Source organism: Melitaea cinxia, chromosome 26, assembly GCF_905220565.1.
Source record: "Melitaea cinxia chromosome 26, ilMelCinx1.1, whole genome shotgun sequence".
Taxonomy (NCBI): Eukaryota; Metazoa; Arthropoda; class Insecta; order Lepidoptera; family Nymphalidae; genus Melitaea; species Melitaea cinxia.
Genome location: NC_059419.1, coordinates 9,215,622 through 9,236,034, shown reverse-complemented (window position 1 = coordinate 9,236,034; position 20,413 = coordinate 9,215,622). Strand labels below are relative to the sequence as shown.

The 20,413-nt window shown below is 36.1% G+C and overlaps 1 protein-coding gene across 1 annotated transcript in view; it reads right to left on the bottom strand.

The window, feature by feature from the left end:
• Positions 1-764: 764 nt before the first annotated feature.
• The window catches only part of LOC123666460, a 39,733-nt gene continuing 20,084 nt past the window's right edge, over positions 765-20,413 (bottom strand). Inside the window, exons 2-14 of the mRNA XM_045600552.1 lie at positions 11,195-11,298; positions 9,165-9,313; positions 8,644-8,788; positions 7,989-8,102; positions 7,581-7,632; positions 6,137-6,273; positions 5,620-5,717; positions 5,093-5,229; positions 4,725-4,846; positions 3,485-3,549; positions 3,127-3,300; positions 2,294-2,509; positions 765-1,012 (exon numbers count right to left, since the gene is read on the bottom strand). Of these exons, the coding sequence (XP_045456508.1) occupies positions 860-1,012; positions 2,294-2,509; positions 3,127-3,300; positions 3,485-3,549; positions 4,725-4,846; positions 5,093-5,229; positions 5,620-5,717; positions 6,137-6,273; positions 7,581-7,632; positions 7,989-8,102; positions 8,644-8,788; positions 9,165-9,313; positions 11,195-11,282 (1,650 nt within the window). The 5' untranslated portion in view covers positions 11,283-11,298 and the 3' untranslated portion in view covers positions 765-859. The remainder of the gene's footprint in view (positions 1,013-2,293; positions 2,510-3,126; positions 3,301-3,484; positions 3,550-4,724; positions 4,847-5,092; positions 5,230-5,619; positions 5,718-6,136; positions 6,274-7,580; positions 7,633-7,988; positions 8,103-8,643; positions 8,789-9,164; positions 9,314-11,194; positions 11,299-20,413) is intronic.

The following is a 20,413-nucleotide window of genomic DNA, read 5'->3' as shown; positions in this document are numbered from 1 at the left end:
GATGTGCTTTAATTTATTTGCTTATATCCACTTTTATATATAATGTAAATTTAATAGAATCGATATTGAAAAGTTAAGTAATCACTACACAAAATGTTATAATTTACATTTTTAATCTAAAAATGATGCAATTCGTTTTGTTAATTTTTTTATTATTAAGAAAATGTCGTTATCAACTAGAATTAATTGAAAATGTATTCATCTCTTATGTTTTAAAGTCACAATTTGCTCAAAAGCAAAAGATGCGGTCCTTAGGTAGAAGGCAGTAATCGGTTCTTACACTATTATAACTATTAGTTGTTAAATAGAACATCTCTTCAATTAATTAACCTACTTTACTAAGCCTTTATTAATTTTTTTTTTCATATAACTAGGTCGGCAAACAAGCGTACGGCTCACCTGATGGTAAGCGACTACCGTAGCCTATAGACACCTGCAACACCAGAAGCATCGCAAGCGCGTTGCCGACCCAATCCCCAATCCCCCCAGGAGCTCTGGTCACCTTACTCACCAACAGGAACACAATACTGCTTGAAAATAGTATTATTTAGCTGTGATCTTCGGTAAGGTCGAGGTACTTCCCCAGTCGGGCTGCTCCATATTTTGAGTAGGATTTTTTTTGCTGTGCCCTACCTCAATTCAATATAAGTATGTTTTGAACTGTGTGTGTGTGTGTTAAAAATATTTAGTTATCTATTTAATTTACATAAACCTAATACCATTCATTAAGTTACAAAATTATGACATTTTTCTCAGATATTGAATTTTATAGTTTACTGCCCTTTTACCCAAGTACAGCAGCTCTGCTCTCTGGGTTCAAATATTTATTATATATATATATTTGTACGTCCGCCTGTCCTCACATAATGACGCAGGGCATGGCGCAGCACAGCGGCAGACAGATGGGGACCGCGGTCTTCTTCTCCGAGTGCTTCTCTTTGCTTCTAGAACCAGACTCGTACTCGTACATGCCGCGCCCAGACGCGTAGGCCCCTCCGCCTTGCATCATTGCCTATCAAATGTAAAGTATCATCATCATTACAGCCTATACAGTCCACTGCTGGACATAGGCCTCCACAAGTTTACGCCAAAAATAACGTGAACTCATGTGTTTTGCCCATAGTCACCACGCTGGGCAGGCGGGTTGGTGACCGCAGTACTGGCTTTGTCGCACCGAAGACGCTGCTGCCCGTCTTCGGCCTGTGTATTTCAAAGCCAGCAGTTGGATGGTTATCCCGCCATCGGTCGGCTTCTTAAGTTCCAAGGTGGTTGTGGAACCTTGTTATCCTAATGTAAAGTATCATATTATATTTATTATCTACTAGCGACCCGCCCCGGCTTCGCACGGGTGCAAGAACTATCATTGTTCCTCTACTATATTATGCATGTGTTATACATATAAACCTTCCTCTGGAATCACTCTATTTACTAAAGAAAACCGCATCAAAATCCGTTGCGTAGTTTAAAAGATCTAAGGATACAGACAGCGGGAAGCGACTTTGTTTTATACTATGTCATGATAATTCGCTGGCCCCGGGCAATAAAGCGGTATACGCCGGTTACACCCTTTTTAATGTTATTTAATTTTTGGCTTCTCTGAGTATCAATCTATCACTCTTATTTTTTTCAGTTTTTTTTATTAATATTTCGTTAGAATAAATGACAATAACCGTTTTATTGCATGGATAATTCTCTTACGACTAAGCTATGTATTATTGCATTACTCTAAGAAAAATAACACAAAAAACCGGTGAACATCTTTACAGTAATTGTTAATGATCTTGCAATTAAAATAGTATCATCTATGAATTGTATTATACATTTTTTTAATTATTTCATTAAAAAATTATACGATTTGTTTTTAAAAAATTATTTTTAAAAGCTTAAATTGGTAAAAAAATAGCTTTCATTTGACATATTGAACGTCTGTTTTGGATCACTGTACACTGCACTATAAACAAATTAGCTTCTTTTATTTCTCCTGTAAAATTTGATTTTTGATATTACCGCTTTATTGCCCGGGGACAGCGAATATATTAATGAAGAAAAAAATGTTGTACCAGTTTTTATGAAAATTTTAAGAGCCGAACAACACAGTTAATGAATATTTGTTTCGGACTTTTCAAAATACCCTCAAAAAGTAAATATATAAAATCGTTCTGTACGATTAATATATAAAAAAACAATTTGAAAAAATCGAAAAAAGAAATCATCGGATCAGCTGGGCTAACATAAAATAAAAAATAACAAATTAGGCGCATTTATGAGAAAATAGTACACAAAGGGCACTAACGCTAGACTGGTAGCCACCAGCGGGCGCGTCCTTCTTGGCGAAGGGGGTGTGTCCGGGGGGGTAGTACACGGCGGGGCCCGCCACGTTCTTGCTGCCCACCAGCGTGCCCTTGCTGGGGGTGTTGGCGTTGTTGGCGTTGTTGGTGTCGTGGGTGCTGCTCGAACTTTGTACTTCTACCTTACGACGCACCACGCCATCGGGCTGGGTCGGGAACCTCTGGAAATTGTCGACATACTTATTTATATTTATTGTTTTGTATTGCGACACTTTGTTACATCTGTTGGAATTAAAACTGAATGTGTTTACGTTATCGACCATATTTGTCCAATTCTGGATCGCTATCTACTGATAAATCCATAAGCTTATGTAACTATAAAATTCTCGTGTTACAATGTTAGTTACATTACTCCTCCGAAATGGCTGGACCGATTTTTATGAAATTTTGCGTGCATATCGGCTAGGTCTGAGAATCGAGCAAGATTTATTTTTCATACCCCTAAGTTATAACGGGGGGGGGCTAGTTAATATATATAATTTTACAATAGGAAATATTATTCAAGTACAGCTGTCTAATAGTAGTCCTGAAGGTGCCAATCTACTATCTACTAGAGAAAATTACTAAAATCAAAACTTATTCAAATGGATACTATTATATATTACTATATTCTAAATTTCATATAGGTTCCATATGTAAACATGAATACTGGAACCATCTTGAAACATGAGGTTATTTGCACAAATTTTGCAACGCTAATTCCATGGAAACAACAAAAGTACTTGTATGTAACGTAAATTATAAATACCAACAACGTAAACATTAATTTATCACTCACCGCTTCAGGAAAGTCAGCCATCAGATCATCAAGTTTCTTAGGGGGTTGCTGCGTACCCCCAGAGGGGGTGGCGGCGCGTGGGAAGGGCGAAGGGGAGGGGGAGAGCGCCGGGGAGGGGGAGGGGCCTCCGTGAGACGAGTACGTCGTCTCGCTGTACTTGTACGTTGATGGACCCTGTGGGGGTAGATTTAGCTCTAAGAATTATTATAATTAAGTCGAAAATATACTCTATAACTTTACAAAAAAAAACCTAAAGAGTACCAGCGATCATTTTCTGACGAAAAAATCGCAGTGACATGGTATTATTTCAGCTGTCTAGATGTAACCCCTTGAGATGAACACTAAAACACTTTCTTACATGAGGGCCGTGTCCATTGTGCGGCTCGCGTGCGGGAGACACCGCCACGCGCTCGCTGGAGCGCTCTGTGGGCGACACACGGTCAATTATTTGTAGGCGTTCATGTTAACAGTTAGTTCATAAATAAATATTTACACAATACACACACGGTCGTCTGTTTCTAAATTAAGCAACTTAATGTTTGTGTTATAGGCAACAGCCGACTGGTATAGCTACATATTTCTTTTTCCGATAAACATACTTATAAATAATACATATATAAATATATAAATAAATATTTATATTACACCCAGACTCGGGGTGAGAATCGAACCCACAACCCTCGGAGCAGAAAGAAGGGTCACTAGAAACTGCGCCAACGGGCTAGTCGAGTTCAACACTTTTACTGCACTTTACTTTTATATTGTGAGTCTGGGTTAATATGTGTGTTTATATATGTATTATTTCCATGTATATTTATAAAAAAATGGATATAACAGTCGGCTATTATCTGTAACACAAGCATTAAGTTGCTTAACATAGGAACAGACGACCGTGTGTGTATAAAATATTTATATTGTGAGTTGTAGTCACCAAATTTAAGTGAGTGCTGAAAACCACGCTTCACAGATTATCTTAATAAAAATATGGGGTCTAAAATTTTATGTTATACTTCACCATTGCTATGTCACCATCGTGTTTTTGTTAATAAACCTCTTTATATTATTAGTCACAGCTATTTCTTTCTATATTAAGAGAACTGTCAAGTATCACACATCACATCAGCCTATCGCAATCCACTACGGGACATAGGCCTCCACGAATTCGAGCTAAAAATGGTGTGAACTCGTGTGTTTTGCCCATAGTCACCACGCTGGGCAGGCGGGTTGGTGACCGTAGGGCTGACTTTGTCGCACCGATGACGCTGCTGCCCGTCTTCGGCCTGTGTGTTTCAAAGCCGGCAGTTGGATGGTTATCCCGCCAACAGTCGCCTTTTTAAGTTCCTACGTGGTAGCGGAACTGTGTTATTCCTTAGCCGCCTCTTACGACACCGACGGGAAGAAGGGGGGTGGCTATATTCTTTAATTCCGTAACCACACAGCTAAGGATAATGAAAATGCAATAATTGTATATTTTTTATTATTATATCCGTGTATGGTAATAATAGTATTTTTTACTCGGTACTGACTGGAAGGTAATGAAAGTTAGAAGGTAACAAGTGTAAACAGTAATACTGTATAAATAAATGTTATACAGTTACCGTCAGTGGTGTGCGTGGAGCGGAATTCTCGACGAGTGTTGCAGTGCGAGCAGTACTGGCAGCCGCCACTGGGGGGCGCCACCAGTTTGGCCGGGGAGGGGCTGACGCTGCTGGTGGTGGTGCTGGGGATATATAGTGAGCGGTTAAGACTGGCTATTTTAGGTCACGACGAGTTTTTTTGAAATTTTTGTAATACGGCATGCGTTTTTTTACAGTAGTTTAATTTTAGACCAGCAATTCTAAATCTGGTCATGACGTGCATCATATTTATGTATCCAAACAGGGTTAAAACTTTTATATTTTACTTCTTCACCGTTTTCACCATCGTGACCACCTTGTTCATGGGGGTGTCATGGTGTGGTACTCACTCGAGGTGGTGGTGGTGCTCGTAGCGGGTGTCGGTGGGGATAGGCACGGTGGTGGGGTCTGTATCGGCGGGCACCTCGTACGTGTACGTCTTCACCGTCGTGGTCACCTTGTTCATGGGGGTGCCCGCGCGGGGCAGCTATGGAACAAGGTTTTATTTTTACATGGCTGCTATGGTAACTTTTCTAAAGAATCTTTTACAGTTTCCACCATCGTCAGTCATCTGTCATCATCGTGATAACAGTCAACTGTTTTCAAAAAACATACAAACATTAAATTGCCTACCATAGACAGATAAGTATCAATATGAATTTCCTTAAATATGTTCACGGCATAACCCCGAGGCAATATAGTATAAAACAAGAGACAGTCACAACCAAATAAAATTACGTAACAGAATTAATATGTATTTTTGTACATATTTGTATTGCGTGTGGATTAAGTTCAAACTATCCGGAGAAATTTTATGCCCAGCAGTGGTATGTTACAGGCTGAATAAATCGAATATATTAATATAATAAACACTTACAGTGGCAGTGGAGGGCACACAGTGGCAGTGCGAGCACACTACTGGTGGCACCACTTGTGGCAGCGCGGGCGACACTTGAGACGGTACCACGCGGGATTCTGGCGGAAATCATTTTTATATAGTTATAACTAAATATATTAGTAATTCATTATAACATATGTAGTTAGTAAACCCAATGGAAATTTCGATCCAAAGACACTGGAATGGCAACCCTGAACCAAATTAAAAGTTATCAGACCACGGACTAGAATCTAGCCCAATGACAATGATGGATGGGCGATCTTAAGTGGTTTAAGAGGTTCTCTGTAAAATCTGGTTAAAGTGAGGTTATTTTTACTTTATTTATTCGCAATAAATTTTCGTTATCATCGACTGAAAAAATCGTTTATCATTTCGTTCCTATGTTATCTGGGGGCTGCAGCCTTTCATTTAGCCTGTTATCTTGCCCTCAACTTAGCCCTGGTCTTTATCTGGGTTGTAGCTGATGGCGTATAAAGTCTATATAATGCCTAATTACCCGTCTTCTCCTCACGGAAGATCTCCTGCCTCAGCTCGGTCTGCCTCACAGGCGCCGGAGAACCCCATGAGGAAGACTCCACGCGTTCCTCATGCTTCAGGGTCGAGTAGCCACTAGATGGAGCCTTGACTGGAGTTCTGGAAGCACAATACGACGTCACAGTTTTTTATCTAATCGGAACCCTTTAACTGAGGGGGCACAGTAGGAAATTTTATACACAAAATTTGGAACAGCCCGTCTGGGAAAGTACCTCAACCTGACAGAAGATCTCAGCCATAAGCAATGTTGTTCTCCTGTGGTGAACAAAGGTGGTCAGAGCTCATGGGGAGAGTCCGACCCCTGAGTCGGCAACTACTACGGTTCTGGTGTTAAAGGAGTCAATAGGCTACGGCAACCGCTTACCATTAGGTGAGCCATACGCATATTTGCCGACCTGGTTGTTTGAAAAAATACAATTACTTAAAAAACGTGCTGTCATGTGTATAATATAACTAGCTGTGCCCCGCGATTTCACACGGTTCGAATTGAAGAATTGTTTTTGATGTTAGATAGTCCATTTCCCCAGGAAGCCTATAGGCTAAACTCGTATATAGCACGGACGCGGAGCACGAAGAATTTCGTACATTGACCCCTCATCTTTGGTATTTGTCGCTCGCGTATAAACATATTGCCGTTGCGCTCACACAGGTGTAGTGACAGCTGTATTCACAGATTGTCAACCTTTTTACTTTTATTTTTTTTACCAAATTTAAGTCACAAGATTCATCGTTTTTCATTTTTAATTTAAGTCAAAAGTTAACAATACTTATATTAAATGCGAATGTGTGTTTATTGGTGTCTTTTTTCATACAGCAACAGATCTAAGATTTTTTTTTTTGCATATACAAAGTATAGCCCCCAAATTGTACACATAGTTATATATACATACTTATAACTTATATATAAGTTATTTTCTATGATTAAACAAAAAAAAAAATTTTAATGCCACTAGGTCAGCAAACAAGCGTACGGCTCACCTGATGGTTAGCGATTACCGTAGCTTTTAGACGCCTGCAACACCAGAAGCATCGCAAGCGCGTTGCCGACCCAATCCCCAATCCCCCCAGGAGCTCTGGTCACCTTATTCACCAACAGGATATTTTATTCTGTGACTAGAACGATCCACGGACAGACAGCATAAATTTAGTGTAGTGTGCAAACAACGAGTTCTAAGACATTCCACATTCTAAGCTCTACCGATTTTTTAAAGCTTCGTACTTTATATAAAATTTTGAGAACCACTGGCAGTAGGCCAAAAGGTCATTGTATGAAATTCTTCGTGCTCCGCGTCCGTGCTATAACAATGTCTTCAGTATTGAGGTCAAAACTGTACAATAAAGAGTAATAACCATTTTTACCCAGAAAATTGGTTAAACTAAGTTTTGTTTTATTAAATGTTACTTACCCTTTCTTGTAGTCAAATGAAGTGCTTTCAGCCGTATCAGAAGTGTATCCACCTGTAAAAAAATAAATATTATGTCATCAGTTATAATTTTATTCTTACTTTGAACTATAATATCAATATCATATAGATAATGTAGGATTTTTGAGAATCTGGTGCAGGCCGACTGGGGAAGTATACTTGCCGAAGATCACAGCCAAAAAATATTGCTTTTAAGTAGTGGTGTGTTCCTGTGGTGAGTAAGGTGGCCAGAGCTCTTGAGGATGATTAGACTGTAGGAGTATGTTTGGCAACATGCTTACGATATTCTTGATAATACGGGTTTCAAAAGGCTATGGTAATCTCCTACCATCAGATGGACCCTACACTTTTTGCCATCCCAGTTATACAAAATAATCGTATAAAACTAACTCTTGTACAGCTGCCGCTCCTGGTCCTTCTGCAAATCGTCAAGCAATGAGTCTAGCTCTTCAACGTTTTGAGTCATCTCTTTTGTCACCTTTGAGCTTTTTACTTTGGAGTATCCTGAAATATCAAAAGGAATTTCATATAAATAAAATAACAGAGGTTTGCCATTGTGCATGCAGTCATCAAAATAAGTTATTTTCGTTTTTTTTTTTTCTCTTATAAAATAATTTTAGCCTTTTATTATTATCTGGATGAAGACAAAAATCAGGTAAGCGTAAAGTTAGAGCCTGATTCTGTCTATGACCTTAAGTCTATTGACGTCTTCATTTCAATCAGTTTTTAATTTGCGCTTATATTATTTTTTTCTAACCTTTTCTTATAAGGCGTCATCGCCTTTCTTACCTAAGTCAATCATAAACATTCCGATTCAGACCAAATATACATTATATTCCACTGCACAAAATACGACATTATTGGCAAAATACATTATCGGTCACCAACCCGCCTGCCCAGCGTGGTGACTATGGGCAAAACACATGAGTTCACGTTATTTTTGGCGTAAACTTGTGGAGGCCTATGTCCAGCAGTGGACTGTATAGGCTGTAATGTATAGGCTGTAATGTATTGGCAAAATATTACAATAAAATACTCCGCTTACCTGGTGTAGGACTAGGACCACTTGTCTCGTAGTTGTAAGTTCTGGTACCAGTCGTGATGGCGGGCAATTCTCTCTCTTCCCTCTCGTAGTAGTAGGTGCTGGACTCAGCCGCTTTCGGTACGGTCTTTGGAGGGATCGTGTATTCCTATAATGTATCGCTTCAAATTTAATTATGGAAGGTTTTTCTTAAACTCGTCAATATAAGTATCATAAAAAACCTAACAGGATGTGCTAGTGCTAAATTAAACGAATATTTTTAGTTTTACGAAAGAAAGTTTTCTAATGAAACCATAACTGTCGAGGTACTACCCCAGTCGGGCTACTCCATATTTTGACCAGGATATTTCCTACTGTGCTCTACCTCAGTTAAAATATTAAATAGTATCCCCCAAAGAAAATACAGACCAAACAGGAGAAACAATGACAGAAAACGTGAAAAAAGGCACATTCCGTTTTACATTATATGGTTCAAGAACTTTTCGTATCAATCTAACGACGATAATTATTATTAATAGTCTCACCTCAACCGTGTGCAGATCCTTTCTGTCGTACTTTCCCGAAGGTAGTTTCTCCTCCTTGTACTCATAGTGGTACTCTCTGGTACCCACTCCACTCCGCCCCAAAGAGTCCAGTTTACTGCCCTTCGGCAAGAGTTCGGATTTTATCATATCTGTGGATGGACATTTTTATATTAATAATTTTGAATTGAACTTAACAAAGTCTGTAAGTGTTCTACATTTGGACCAAAATAACCCCACATTTAGATTAGGTTGGAGCTTACTACGTATGTTGTATGATATTGGCAGGCGTGATCGTCAAATTCACGTTTTATCTGAGACCTAAAAAAACCACTCAGATGAGAAACGATGCCAAAACATCAGATCGAAACACAATTCAAACTTGACTGTCAGGTTTGATGCAAAGTTAACCAACACAACATTAGTCGTCAATGTGCCTGGAGCACGGTCAGTCATACACGTGGCCAGAGAGTACTTTAGATTCGAATATCGGCTTTTGTTTCTTAATAAGTTCTTTATTTTGTTTCTTTATTAATAATAATTACTTAAGACTATATTTGAAAGTTGTGCAGTTAACTGAATAATAATGGGTATGATCGTTGTAGCGCAATACCTTTAAGCTTATACTTTATTTAATGTCTACCTAACAGTATAAAATCGGGCTTTTAATAGTAATTCCAATACTATAATATAATTGTCTAGCCGTCAGTTTTCCTAAAAATAATAAAATAATAATAATATTTATCTGAATATTCTTGGCCATATATATAAGATACTAGCTGTGCCCTGCGGGTTCACACGCGTTCATTTAAGGAATAGATTTGCCAAAAAAAAATTTAACCATTACTGTGCAACCCGGGTGAGTGGTGACGTACACCTTAGCGCGGCGCAACGCGGCGTCATTTGATTTACATCATCTAAATTATGCGTCCAAATTAAATGCTATAGAAAATTAAGTTTATTTTCATAAATTTGTCTTTTCATTTGTAAGTATTCATATGCCTGGCTGCATGCCAAGTGCAATAAAATGGTCTTTTAATTTTTTGTGATCACTAATTTATTGCAGAGTTATTTTAAAACAATAATAACTTCTAAGATATTCATTGAAATCAAATGACGTCAATCACAATTTCGTACAAAGAGAAATACTTGTGATGAATAACTTATTTATTTGGATAAGTATTTATAACATGTTTATAAAACATGGTGATCAATTCCGTAATACGTAGTTTCTTGGTAGCTTAAGGACGCGTTCACACTTTGTCGTGACGATAGATAAATCGTGTAGTTATAAGTGTCATGGCTTTATGTTTAAATGGAAGTGTTCACATATAGAATGACACGATTTACTGTCGTCTAGGACATTTTTTGCAGTGACTATCAGATTGTCATGACAGTGGGAACGGCTAGCACGACAGTCGTATAACGATAAAAAATCGTTACGACTAAATCGTGACGGCAAATCTATCGTAGCCACTGTAGACGTAGAGGCGACTGTAGATTTTTAGCTTGCTAATGATGTGTAAGCCACAAAGCGATTGCCGTGAAACGATAAAAGTCCAACGACGCGCGATCTAATGGGAATACCTATATACGATAGTCGCTAAACGTTAAAAAATTTTGATGACAAACAATCGTTATAATTGGAACAGCTAGAGACGACAGTCGTACAATGATAAATTAATCGTTACGACATAGTGGGAACGCGCCCTTAACCTTTTACGCAGTTTAAACAACGGAAAGTCTCAAAAAATAATATTTTTTCCATTTTCTTGACATTTCTTATTAATACCGAGCTCCTATTTGTCGTAGCATGACGTTATATAGCATAAAGCCTGCCTCGGTAATTGGATTATCCAACATAAAAAGAATTTTGCTATTTGAATCAGTGGATCCTGAGATTAGCGCGTTCAAAGAAACAAACTTAACTGAACTTTATAATAACTTTATAATATTAGTATAGACTACCATAGATAAATGAGATTATTTATTATATTCAATTAAGTGACAATGAAATATATAAAGTGACCTACCGAATTGTTCGTCTGTGTACGGTACTACGCCTCCGCTGCTGGAGTACTCTTTGTACTCCTTGTGTTTGCTATACGATTTTGTGGCCATGATGTATGTGTTTTATCTGAAACAAGATGAAAAACAAACTTAAATAGTGTTAAATAATATCCGCGAGAAGCTAGGGTTTAAATCTAAGTAAAAGTAGTTTAATCTTACTCCTAAGAGACCTAAGATGAATGCAGTTGCTGGGTCGTTAATTATGAGGTGTGGATTTTATTATTTAACTTAATGAACAAAATACCTACACATTCAAAACTAATTATATAGCTACGTAACAGAAGAAATATGTGCAAAGTAAACTTCACAAATTACAACATTAGAAAAATTACAACAAAAGCTATCTTCATAAATATTTATTCCCAAGAATCTAAATAATATATCCAAGATGTGTGCCTCTGAGAGCACATTAAGCCGTCGGTCCCTGTTGTTATCATGTACACCTGATAGCGATCGTCACTCGGTAGGGAATATATCCGCTAACCAGCATTGGAGCAGCGTGGTGGATTAAGCTCTGATTATTCTCCTACATGGGGAAAGTGGCCTATGCCTAGCAGTGGGATATTTCAGCAACCGCAATAACTAAATCTTAATTATTCCTAAGGACCTTAATTATAAGACAAACTTGCTACCTCAAGTCGCATAAATATAATACCATACAATAGTCTGCAAAATCAAACTCCTTACTCAACAAGGCTTGGTCAAGTTAGATTGTGAAGCTACCATCGATTCGGTACATATATAGATTCTGTTGACAAGAATAATCAAAAAAGTTAACTACTTTTAAAAAAATCATAGAATTGTTAAATGTTAAGTCAGATATCCTGATATGATGGCCAGAGTAATTAAATCATATCTATGTCATTTATATGGTCTAGTGAAATAATCCTAATTGTTTAGCATGCAGTTTCTTAGTGTTAGAAGTACAGGCGACTCCCACGCATCCAACTCGCTAACAACGTACAGGCGCCTTTCCCGGATACAAGATGCTAGCCGCGAGGTTAAATTATAGTTTTTATTGGTGAAAGCTGTGGAAGGAAAGCCTGGCCTCTTTGCATTATTTGTTTTACAATTACTGATTTATACTGTGTTCGCGTTAAACAAAAAGTAAAGTTGACTTTTTAAAATTATATATCAATAAATAAGTGTATTAGACATACACGGCCGTCTGGTCCTAAGGTGGGGAATTAAATGTGGAAAATAAAATACAGATTTTAGATTACAGTCGACTGATATACATACATATTGTATTTTTTTTTTTCTTGTTATAATAATGTACATAGAAAAAGTGTGTGTGTGTGTACTTATGTACGCACGAAAAAGTCATTCTTCATTGGCTAGCTAACTTCACTTTACTAACCTCTTCTTCGTTGACTAGCTAACTTCAGGGTGTCGGTTTTTTTTCGTGACGGTCTGCGCGCGCATGGTAAAAATTTACTCTCATAATTTTTCCCTTATGCGCCAAAAGAAATATAACTTCAAAAATACACAAATAAATAAATTTTACACTCAGACTCAGGGCAAGATTCGAACTTGCAATCCTGGAGCAAAAAACAGCATCATTACCAAGTGCAGGGGGGGGGGGGGATAATTAGTCATAATTTTACACCAACTAAGAATAAAGAAGCATTTAGCGAGATATGAAATATTTTAATTCATTAAAACTAACGTGGGTAGTCGTAGATATTGCAATAAGCATTTGATTGAACAGCTGCGGTTACCAAATCTGGTAACTGCGGCTTACGTTATTGTGTCACGGTTAACATTACTTTGTTTTAAATGTGTTTTAATCATGTATCGCTATAGTCAGTGGCGTATTTTAAGATTCAGCGCCCCGGACCATTTTAATTTGCCGCCCCTTTAAGGGAAAAAGGTAAAAGCAGGGGTGTGTTAAAAAACTGAATGCACTTTTTTAGGCTTTCCATGATTCTATAAAATAATCGATTTATAGGATATTATATTTCGGATCACTTTCTTTTAAGTTACGTATTAATTTATTTATTTACACTTTATTGCACACCAACACAAAAAGTAGCAAAAATATAATTCAGTAAACAAAAATAATACGAGTAAAGTTGCATTGGTTGCAACAGGCGGCCCTATCGCTAAAACAGAGATTTCGTCCAGGCAACCTTTGGGCAGAGGACTAGAATTGTTAGTGGGAAGAGGGGCGCAAAATATGTACTATCAGACGTAAACATAAAACCATACATATTAATTATAAGTAATTACAATCAGAATAAAATATTAAGGATGCTTATTTTAAAACACAGGAGATAAAGCATATAATTTAGTCCCAAATCCCAATTCGCAATCAAGCAGATCTATTATTTGTCTATATTTTATTGCAAAAAACCGGGATCACGATTGGCTCTTTACTGCCAATTTGTCAGGGGCGAATTGGCCGTTTCAAAGGCACAAATTCCTATGCTAATAAATTCGTTAATTCCGTCTGTGCGTTTTGTCAATTTAGACCAGCTTGACAACTACTGGTTTCCCCTGACGTACGGATCCCGATTGATTGTCAGTGAACGATGTGTTTATTGAACTTATTTTAAAAACTTTGATAGCGCGATTTAGAATAAGTCAACTTGCAATGGCCTTACTTATACCACTTTTGTATTACTGTACGCATTATATAGTGCTTTGAGTTGATGACTTGTTTTATTTTTTAATTTGTATAGCTCTAATAGTATTAGTACAAGTTTTGCTATCATACAATATGAAAAGAATTCTAAGCAGCTGCGTGAAGGAAAAATTTGGAAAATTTTCTGGGTTATAATCATAATCATTGTCAAACCTCACATTTGATTATAACAATTGGACGATATGGAATGATACGAAAAATACTGACTGGGTACTATTTATTAATCTTAATGCATCTACCATACAGCTCCGATCTTGTACACTCAGATTTCTATCTGTTTCGGTCTCTTCAGAATTCTGTAGGTAGTGTAAACTTAACATAAAAAGAGGACTGTCAAAACGAATTATCGCGGTTATTTAATCGACTCCAAAAAAGGAGGAGGAGGTTCTCAGTTCGATTGTATTTTTTTTAATGTTACTTCAGAACTTTTGACTGGTTGAACCGATTTTAATGTTTTTTTTTATGAGAAGTTCCAAAGTTTCTACAACAACGTAATCCTGTCACTACCTTCGACATATATATTATAATTAACGTAAATAAATTATATAAAGTTTTACCTTGAATCATTACATAGCATAAAACGATGTCGCTTACCGCTGTCTGTATGCTTAGATGTTTAAAACTACGCAACGGATTTTGATGCGGTTTTCTTTAGTAAATAGAATGATTCCAGAGGAAGGCTTATATGTACAATACATGCATAATATCGGAGAGTAACACTGATAGTTTTTGCAACTGTGCGAAGCCGGCGGGGTAGGGTCGCTAGTTTCTAAATACGAAGAAATTTTTTTTTCCGACCTATTCTATTAGAACAGATATGCGTGTAAACTTGCATCAGCCAATTGCTACGATCATTGTTTATCGTTAGATTGATTTAGGCTTGAAGCAATGAGTAACACCTAATAAGTAAAAATGTATAAGATCTAAAAAAACTATAATCTAAATAAAAGTGGATCGATATTATTCAAAAATAGATGCTATTAACAGATATTAAAGAACAAAATTGCATTAAACGATTACAATAACGCAACGAAGAATCGATGAAATCATACAAACAAATTCTTACCTCACGCTCACCTAATCAAACATTACACTTTTCCGCTACTCAATAATGAGCTTTATTTCAAGGTACTACGATTGAATATAAGTTTGTCGGTATATTTACCAATTAGTAGCCGACGCTCTCAAACTTGTGAGCCAAAATAACCTGACCACATCAAAGATGTTGTAAAACGTATTTTGATACTAAGTTTAATTTGAGGGCTTAATTATATTGAAATTAGGTTAGTGTTAAAATAGCAACAGTAAGCTTTTAACGAAGTTTATTAAATTTAATTTTCGAACATGAAATTTAACTCTTATATTAGGGTAATCGACCTTTTTATTTGTATTTAATCGTATTTTACATTTGTATTTTTATTACATACAAAGTTTTAAGTGTCTACATAAATATAATTAACAAAAATAATAAAAATTAATTAGAAGCTTGTTTGAAATACCAAAATATAAAAAAAAAACAAATAACAGAATATCCTTTTTGATTGACGCGTTTCACGTATGCAAAAAAAACAAGTGTGCTTTTGACAACACGACTGAAGTAAAACTTCTTTAGCTCCATCTAACTTATATTCCCTCTCATCTTCCGTTCGCCTCGCCCGATCACTTTTCGCAGCGCTCTCGTCACGCATTCACCAACTTACTTCCCAAGTCAAGCGTGCGTATAGAAGTTTTACTTCAAAAATATATTATACTAGCAACCCGCCCCGGCTTTGCACGGGTGCAATGCTGATACTAAATATACTACAGAATGTCTTTATTTATAGTATGAAGCTAGCTAGCATGGTTATTAACATAATAACAACATTCAAATATGCGTCGTTAGATTACACGTTGTTACAGAATGCGTTGAAGAAATAAAGGATCACTGCTCGTTCCCCGTAGGTGATAGCGTGATAATTTGTAGCCTATATGTTGACCCGACTTCTTAATAATATTCGTGCCAAATTTGAAGTAAATCCATGCAGTACTTTTTGAGTTTATCCCGGACATACATACAGACAAACAGACAAAAATTCTAAAAACTATATTTTTGCTTCGGTATCGATTGTAGATCACACCCCAAGTATTCTTTTAAAAAAATATTCAATGTACAGTTTTGACTATCCTACCATTTTATTATATGTATAGATAACATAATATAACGTTAAGTTTTTGACTTATGTAACATAATAAAAAATCTTATTTAATCACTACATATAATAAAAATCCAACGTGTCGCTGAAAGATAAAATATTATTGAGATCTTTATCAAAGTAAATAGCACCCAAAACAATGATTGTCAGACTTTTTGTGTTTGTCTGTGCGTTTGTACACGGTAATCTCAGAAACGGCTTATACGATTTAGATGTGGTTTATATTAATATATTGTGGCAAGCTTAGCTTAACATTTAGTGTTTGTTTCATGTCAATCTGTTCATAAATAAAAAAGTTATGAAAATTTAAAAAATCATGTTGAACATGTAAAGTCACTATTCGACGCGGACGAAGTCGCGAGCATAGCTAGTATGAAATAAAAATTTCACTCTTGACTATTTGATCAAAAGTGCAGGTGTACCACAAGGAGGCATGCTATGGCGTCAACTCTTTTTACTTATTATTAATGCTCTCAATCAAGGTACTACTATCTTGAAATTTATGTGCACTCTAAAATATCATAAATAATAGCTGTGTGGTTACGGCAGTAAGAATACAGCCACCCCCTCTATTCCCGTGGGTGTCGTAAGAGGCGACTAAGGGATAGCACAGTTCCACAACCACCTTGAAACTTAAAAAGCCGACAGATGGCGGGATAACCATTCAAGTGCTGGCTTTGAAATACACAGGTCGAGGACGGTCAGCAGCGTCTTTGGTGCGACAAAGCCAGCCCTGCGGTCACCAACCCGCCTGCCCAGCGTGGTGACTATGGACAAAACACGCCATTTTTGGCGCGAACTTGTTGCGGCCTATGTCCAGCAGTGGACTGCGATAGGCTAAACTGACTGACTGACTGATAAATGATACGCAGAATTTGCTTCTACCTACTTATTTTATTTTCGAGAAAACTTATAATAATCATATAAAGATAAATAATACAATTATCATACAAGCTTAGAAATAATTTATGCGGAAGAATATAGTCAAAACCTTATTAGAAAATCAATTAAGTATACGTACATTTTAACTTCATAAGGCATTAGGTACAATGACCATGAAGAACTTTGTTAGGAATTATTAATGTTATCCGCTTTTAATATACAAAGATAAAAGAAAATATCTGTTATTATTCATGTATTGTTTCTTTTTTTTATATAGTTACCTATTTATTTATTCATAAGCCAACACCAACAAATAGTACAACAAGTAGAACAACAACAAATACAACATTAACAAAGAAAACATCGGTATTTAGATAATTGCCTACATTTACGTCTTGGCATACGCAGTGTGGGACGTCGTCCGGCCCGCTGGACCGACGATCTATGTAAGATTCCCGGTGTAGGCTGGATGAGGATTGCGGAAAACCGGGATGTCTAGCGAACTTGGGGAGATCCAGCAGTGGACTGCAATAGGCTGAACTGACTACTTTTACAGGTGTTCTAAAATTACTTAGAATATCGTCAACATCTAAATAACCCAAATAAAAATTGTCCATGTAGAATGCAGCAATAAATATTCGAGATTAAATTTAAAAAATATTTTCAGAAACCAAATTAAAAGAACTCAAAAAAATCTTAAGTCAATAATATCTAAGATAAAATATAACTACAAAACGTAAAAAGTGTAGATGTGCCATATACATAAAACAACATAAATAATGCTGTTTTCATATATATTTATAGTTACAACAAAACTGTAACAGGTATCACTCGGGATGGAAAGTGTACCGACAAACCTGGAGCAAATAGCACGGTTATTGCCAATTGCTCCAACGGGACAGTAAAAATTTTTGGACTAATGCACCAACAGGTTCATGTACATTTTACTTGTGCTGAGTTAGACCTGAAGTCAAGTTTACATATAAGAAATTGGGAAAGAATAAGCAATTAGCACATTTGAAACGCAACACTTTCACTCATTACAAAATTTAACAAATAGAAGGTAAAATAGAATTAAATCTTCTCAAAAATTAACTGCAAACTTAGCGGTAATAGCCAATTATATTCAATATAGTATTTATTCTTAAAGTAAATTATACATATTAAAGGGTAATACGGTGCTGTACGTCGACCAAATGCCATTCCTATAAAGGCTGCATGTCGTAAGATACGTGGGCGCAGGTTGCGTCATTCATTCACAAGCGCCTACTCAGTGGACTGGGGTCTTTAAAAAATTAACTGTGTACTTTATTATACGTATTAATTAATTGCAAATAATATTCTGTTCGCCATCGTTGTATTCATATGCTTTAATATCCGGTGTCGTAGGACCAACAATTTTTTATTTCTATCTACACTCTACAAACTTACTAGGTACTTAGTGACAATAGAAAAATTATCAAGAAAAAAAATAAAGCTATTACGTGACTTTTCAATGTCAAGACAAAAAGATTGTCTTTTATATTTCCCTCATTTGAAATTGATAAAAAGTCTATTAGTAGATACAGTTAAACATATTAGAATTACTTTTAAAATGTTTAATCGAAAAAAATTTGCCTCAATAAAAAGTATTAAATAAAATGTAAATACGAATGAAACGTTTAAAACTGTTATTTACCCTTCAGAGCTATTTCCGGTGATCTAATTTGCATATTTAACAATGCTAACATACAACTCGTATGTGTATTTTCAATTAAGTAAACTCTTTAGACACATCGTTCCATACTTTTTCTTTTTATTTTTGGTTATTGTAAAGTGTACAATAGAAAATTCCCTGTGTATATGTTATCTATCTTTTTTAACCTGCGTTACCTCATAACTTTTAACTGGGTGTACCGATTTTTAAAATTCAATTTTTTATGAAAAGCCTGTGCTTGTAATGTGGTGCCATTTAAATTTAATCTAGACTGACGTGACGTGACAACTACTTTTTTAATAATTTCTAAAAATGCGTATTTAATTGATTATTTTTTTTTTTTTGACTACCTGCGTTAAAATTACTTGTTGATATAAATTGAAGATTTTTTTTTTCGTTACCAAGCAAACACAATTGTATTGTCTTGACAATAAAAATCTAACACAATTTAAAAGTCAGTTCATGCGTTAACTTCTAAGAACTTCTAAAATCTTCGATTCAACATTCCAAATAATCGATATTTTTTTTGCGACCACATCTCGCGCTCCGCACACGTACCTTGACCGCCATTCGTCTTACAAGCATGACATCATCGCCGTATTCCGTCCGCGTTTTCATTTATTTTTGCACACAACCCCTCTCTTTCATACCCGAGCAGCCATCTCGTGTCGTAATTAAACAGGAACAACGATCTTTAGTTATGAGAACGCAAATTAAACAGGCACGAATTACAACGGAGAAAATAAAACGATTATGAGGACTGACCGAAAACTCAGTAAAACTGTCTGTAACACTCAGAGATTTTTATGTTAACCAAAAAAAAAATGGGAAATATAAAAAATACATACATTAAATTCATTTAATTATGAAAGCTAAACGTTTACTTTAAGACATTATTTTTATTCAGTACATCTAGATGGAAATATTTGACAACTATCGTCTGTATAACTATAAATAGCAAAATTATTACTGTTCGATAAATAGGGGCATACCATTCATTCTTAATTTTTTTTACAAGAATCAATAAAGTCTCCAGTGATTTAAATGCAGAAAATCAGCATATTTATAAATGAAAGCAACCGTAATGGGCCAATGACTAAGGGCTTAGCGATGACTAAAAGAATTGTTTATAATTGAGTTCGTGCTAATTGCTCCGATCGTTGCCCTGACGCCAGCTGAGATAGCCAAATGTTAGAAATGACACATGACGACTTGCCCTTTAATAATAACATTCTTTGATCACATCTGCCAACTTAGAATGACGAGGCGGATTAAGATTTTTCATAAAAAAACATCTGCAGAGCAGTGGGATGTCTCACTGATTGATCGTGTCTCGTGACAGAACCAGCCTTTAGGTTTTTAAGCTTTTTAAGTCTCGTCCTGACCACGGACCATGTAATAATAATAATTAAAACCCTTTATTACAACAGAACGCAAAAGTCTGAGTTCGGCATGCCTATTAGCGTCTAACAATCCTCTCCAAATAGCGTCCACTATTGTCTGTACAGACTATGTAACAAACCTGAAATATCACAACAGTTTATCTTTAAAATTTAAATGTTACTTCTTCTGCTCCATTTCTATAAATAACAGTTTCTGATTTTACTTATTTGAGATAGAATTTTTGTACAAATTTCATTTATGTCAGTAATATTTCTATAGTTAACAGTCCGAAATAGATTGGTTAATTAAATCTGCCATAAGTTATATCTTGATATTTTAGCGTCTTTTATATCGCTACGTCCAAATGAACCTCACAGCCATC